This window comes from Sinocyclocheilus anshuiensis, unplaced genomic scaffold, assembly GCF_001515605.1.
Source record: "Sinocyclocheilus anshuiensis isolate Anshui unplaced genomic scaffold, SAMN03320099.WGS_v1.1 scaffold402, whole genome shotgun sequence".
Lineage (NCBI taxonomy): Eukaryota > Metazoa > Chordata > Actinopteri > Cypriniformes > Cyprinidae > Sinocyclocheilus > Sinocyclocheilus anshuiensis.
This window is the reverse complement of record NW_015542375.1, coordinates 4,926-9,983: the sequence shown is the minus strand read 5'-3', so window position 1 is coordinate 9,983 and position 5,058 is coordinate 4,926. Positions and strand designations below refer to the sequence as shown.

The following is a 5,058-nucleotide window of genomic DNA, read 5'->3' as shown; positions in this document are numbered from 1 at the left end:
ATTCCCTTTTTTTCCTAGTTAACTATAATAACAGTTGTTATAAATAAGCTATAATAGTCAAGATCTGAGGGTCCAGATCAGATTACTGCAAAAAGTATTTTGATCTTTTTTTCTATTACAAATATCTAAACCAATTAAAAATATTCATAAAAAGATACTTGATAATTACTCGAGAAGCTGATTCAAGACATTAAAGTCTTGTATACTGATAAGAGTTTATGCTTAAAACAAGAAAAACAAATCTGTCAGTGGGGCCATAAAAATAATCTTGTTTTTTCTTTGAATCAAGTTTATTCTTCTTGCCCCACTGAAAGATGTTTTTTCTTGTCTTAAGCATAAATGCACTTCATTGCTTCTCAAGCAAATGCATCTCGATTTTAAAAATTGTAAACATTTGTAACTGAAAACAAGACAAAAATGCAGAGTAAGAAAATAATGTTTTGCAGTATGTGGTGTTCATATTTTAGTGAAGTTCTCATTCCAGAGAGCATTTCATTGAAGTAAGATGATGTTATTCATATTTTAGTCTGTTTTTCATGCTAAAATCTATTTATATAAAATCATAAAATAGACCTCAAAACTACAGACTTGGACTGAAGTGCAGATTTGTTTTTGCTGTGCTCATCAGTGTTTTATAGCGAGTGTTATTCTCTCACTCTCTGCTGGACGAGCAGGTGTGTGTTCTCCAGGTCTTTCCTCTTGGCAGTGCAGTCAGACGCCAGCTGAGAGAGCTGCGCAAAGATATTACTCATGTTTAACTCCAGTATCCATAAAACATGTAAAGTGTTTATCTTGTGTCCATATGAATATCTGATGTGTGTATGTGTGACCTGTGAGGCCATCGTCTTCATGCTCGGTTCTAGATCTCTCAGCAAATCGAATCCCTGGTGAAAAAACGTGTACTGAGCGTGAAAATACGAGAAGACCTGCATGAGGGGAAAAAAAAGATGATTTTAGTCAGTTTACAAGATGTTATTGTATTTACAAACCCAGTTTTCTGATTAACAGCTCACCGAATTCAGAATATCCAGCTTCTGTTGGACCTTGAAATTATTCAACTGCAAGAAAAGGAGAAAAACAATAAATTTCTCTCTGGTGAAATTGGTTCTGGTGAAAATTTCTCCCTGATAAAATAATGAAATGAATAAGATAGAAATAGCAAATACATTTTTAAATAATTTTTTTTTTTAATTTTGCTTTTGGGAAATTTCTCTGGGAGAATTTCTCCCTAATAAATTGTTTTAAAATGAATTAAATAAATACTAAATATTTTATTTCTCCCTACAAAACAAAACAAATAGAATGAATGAATGAATGCATTTTATTTTTATTTTGTTCTGGAGAAATTTCTCTGTGTGGGTCATTTTCACCCAGATTTCCCAAATAGTATCAAATAATAAAATACATAAATAAAAATAAACAAACAAACATTTAAAAAAATAAAATATATAAATACAAAATATTCCTTTTTTTTTGTTGTTCTGAGGAAATTTCTCCGGGTACATTTCTACCCAGTAAAATAATAAAATATATAACTAAATAAAATAATAAATAAAAAAAATACATACATTATAAAATTAATTTAAAAATAAAAACAAAATATGAAAAATATTTTTCCTTTTTATTTTTGTTCTAGGATAAATTCCTCTGGCTTATTTCTCCCCGATAAATGAATAAATACATAAATAAATTAATAATAATAATAAAAACCTGCAAAATAAATATTGGGAAAAAACATTAACTTTAAAAAAAATATTTTTATTTTGCAGTGAAATATGATGTTCGTGTTTCATAATGACATTATCAGAGTAACGTCAAGACTTAAAAGAAAAATTCGAGCTGATCGTATGAGGTGATATTTGAGTGATGTGTAACATGTGCTGTGTCTGGAATCAGAGTTCAGGATGTCAGTCCACAGTAAACAGGATCTGAGTCAAAACAAGCAACAAGAAGCAGCCAATCAGCTTCATTCCTGCAGGTGCTGACATTATGATGTACTGATAAATCTTCACTCTTCTGCCAAGAGCAGAACAAACCTACTGACTTTCATTCCTCAGCAGCATGAACTATGTGACATTCTGTAACAGAACTGTCACCCAGAACATTCTGATGCCAAAATGACTGACATCACAATCATGAGCTCATTATCATAAGACCGCCCACATTCACAAATCATTCAGTATTTAGTGACCTGCCCTGAATTTGACAAGAATTTGTCTTAAAAGTACAGTAATAACAACAACAGTTTAGTTCTACAGGTCAGAAAATGATCATAAAAACTAAATTAAAATGGTTTTGATGACAAAAATTATGTGCAACAGAGTGATTATAGTTAACTATTACTAAAACTAAAACATTTTTGTTACTTGAAAAAAAAAACATAAAAAAGAAATTTAATTTATTTAGTTTAACTTGATATACTCAAATAACTAAAACTAAAGCTGAAAAAAAAATCTATAAAAACATATTTAAAAAAAACAAATAAAAACGGCAAACCCACAAAGCTAAATTACTAACATTTTTACTAAAATTAATATAAAAATGGAAAATATAAAAACTAATTTATTGTTATTATAAAACCTTAAACTTGTTTATTTCCATCTAATTGCCAAGGCAACATTAACATTTCTCATTTTTTAGTTTAGTTTAAGATGATGTACTAAACCGAAACAAAAACAAAAACTATATAGACATATTTATTTTTTAAAAACTGATAGCAATAGCAAAAACAACCAACTAAATCATGAAATAAAATACACTGAAATCAGAAAATACAAAAATAAAAAATACTTTACTATTTATTTTATTATTATAAACCTTACATTTATTTTTCTCATCTAGTTGCAAGGCAACATTTCTCATTTTTAGTTTAAGTTGATGTGCTAAAATAACTCAAACTTAAATAAAAATGAATAAAAACTATATATGCATGTTTAATAAAATATTTTTTAAAAACTAATAAAAATGATTTAAAAAACACAGCTAACTAACCAAATTGTAGCTACAATTAAAATGAAAACAGAAAATATAAAAATAAAACTTAATTCAAAATAATAAAAACTATGATAATCTCTCAATGATGCTAAAATAACACTTAAGTCTTAAGTCGCTGGGGTATATTTGCAGCAATAGCCAACAATACATTGTATGGGTCAAAATGAATGATTTATTATTCTTTTATGCCAAAAATCATTAGGATATTAAGTAAAGATCATGTTCCATGAAAATATTTAGTAAATTTCCTACCGTAAATATATCAAAACGTAATGTTTGATTAGTAATATGCATTGCTAAGGACTTCATTTGGACAACTTTAAAGGTGATTTTCTCAATATTTAGATTTTTTTGCACCCTCAGATTCCAGATTTTCAAATAGTTGTATCTCAGCCAAATATTGTCATATCAAACCATACATCAATGGAAAGCTTATTTATTCAGATGATGCATAAATCTAAATTTTAAAAAATTGGCCCTTATGACTGGTTTTGTGGTCCAGGGTCACATATGGTATGAAAATGTAGAATATGAGTACTGAAGTACCTGCAGGCAGTAGTCCAGGGCGAAGTGTTGGTAGCATTTGCGCGTGGCGAGCAGCAGGTGAGTCGCTCGCTCAGCGTCAGCGGGTTTGTGTCGGCTCACCTGAGCGCTTTTCACCACGGCGGCATCGAGATCGTCTCCGATCCGGACAAACTCACGGCGAGTGTCGCGAATCTGCGGCAGAAACCTGTCACAGAACAAACCGTTACGCTTTAATGCAGTGAAAGTGTGTGTGTGTGTGTGTTGTGATATGGTGTGGGTGTGTGAGTGTGAGAGTGTGTGTGTGTTGACAGGGTTTTTGAAAACCATAACCTGAAGATCAGTACCAAGGTCGCTGTTTACAATGCGGTATGTCTCTCCACTCTGCTTTATGGGGCAGAGTCATGGACCCCATACCGCCAGCACATTAGTAACCTAGAGGCCTTCCATATCCGCTGCCTACAGAAGATCCTCAATTTGTCCTGGGAAGCTCGAATTCCCCACACAGTCATCCTTAGCAATACTGACTCAATCTGCATGGAAGCAGCAGTGGCCCAAAAACATCTGCGTTGGCTAGGGCACACCATACGCATGCCTGAACATCGCCTGCCCAGCCAAGTCCTCTACAGTCAACTAATGGGCGTAAAGCGCTCTGCTGGAGGGCAAAAACGGCACTTTAAGGATTACACCAGGGACCTCCTAAAGCGAGCGAACATTCCCCTCACGCAGCTTGAATCTCTGGCACTTGACAGGTCAGCCTGGCAGGTCACCTGTGCCACTGCAGTCTCTCAAATACATCAAACCAACCAAGACCGACGATCCGAGAGACGCACTAAGAGACACCAGAGGGCGGCTGGTACCCCCCTGGTATCTGGTTTCCCTTGCTCCATCTGCGGAAGAGTGTGCGGCTCAAGGATCGGACTCGACGCCCACGAGAAGTGGCACCAGCGGCAACATCGCTGAACCCACCCCCTTCCCACTCCCATCTCTGGAGCAAGCGTCATCATCGAACACGATGGACAGCTAAGAGTGTGTGTGATTTTATTGTATTTTATAATATTAATGATTTGTATATTGATATGATTATATTATATTATATAAATAAGACAATATGATATTTGATTTTATTATATTATACAAATTTAGACAAATAAATAGACAATAAAACATATAAATACATAAATATTTTACATTATTATGAGAACATATATAAGGGTGTAGAATTTTTGTAGGGACGCTCAGGACATGTCCCTACCAATATCCAGCGACTACTAAATTGTCCCTAGCAATGTGATGTGGTGTGTGTGTGTGTGTGTGTGTGTGTGTGTGTGTGCGCATTGTGACGTACTGTGAAAGCAGGTTTGTGAGCTGCTGGGTAATGGCTCTCTGAGTCTGATCAAACAGCATCTGCAAGAAAACACATCATTTTTAATACACAAATGTGACCCTGGACCCCTCATAAGCAGCACAGATATATTTGTAGCAATAGCCAACAATACATTGTATGGGTCAAAATTATCCATTTTTCTTTTATGCCAAAAA

General features: G+C 33.7%; 1 protein-coding gene across 1 annotated transcript in view; it reads right to left on the bottom strand.

Moving 5' to 3' along the window:
• Window positions 1-5,058, bottom strand: part of LOC107692254 (arf-GAP with coiled-coil, ANK repeat and PH domain-containing protein 3) — a 28,130-nt gene that overhangs the window by 20,572 nt on the left and 2,500 nt on the right. Inside the window, exons 6-10 of the mRNA XM_016491212.1 lie at window positions 4,865-4,923; window positions 3,541-3,724; window positions 1,014-1,058; window positions 831-926; window positions 657-731 (exon numbers count right to left, since the gene is read on the bottom strand). Of these exons, the coding sequence (XP_016346698.1) occupies window positions 657-731; window positions 831-926; window positions 1,014-1,058; window positions 3,541-3,724; window positions 4,865-4,923 (459 nt within the window). The remainder of the gene's footprint in view (window positions 1-656; window positions 732-830; window positions 927-1,013; window positions 1,059-3,540; window positions 3,725-4,864; window positions 4,924-5,058) is intronic.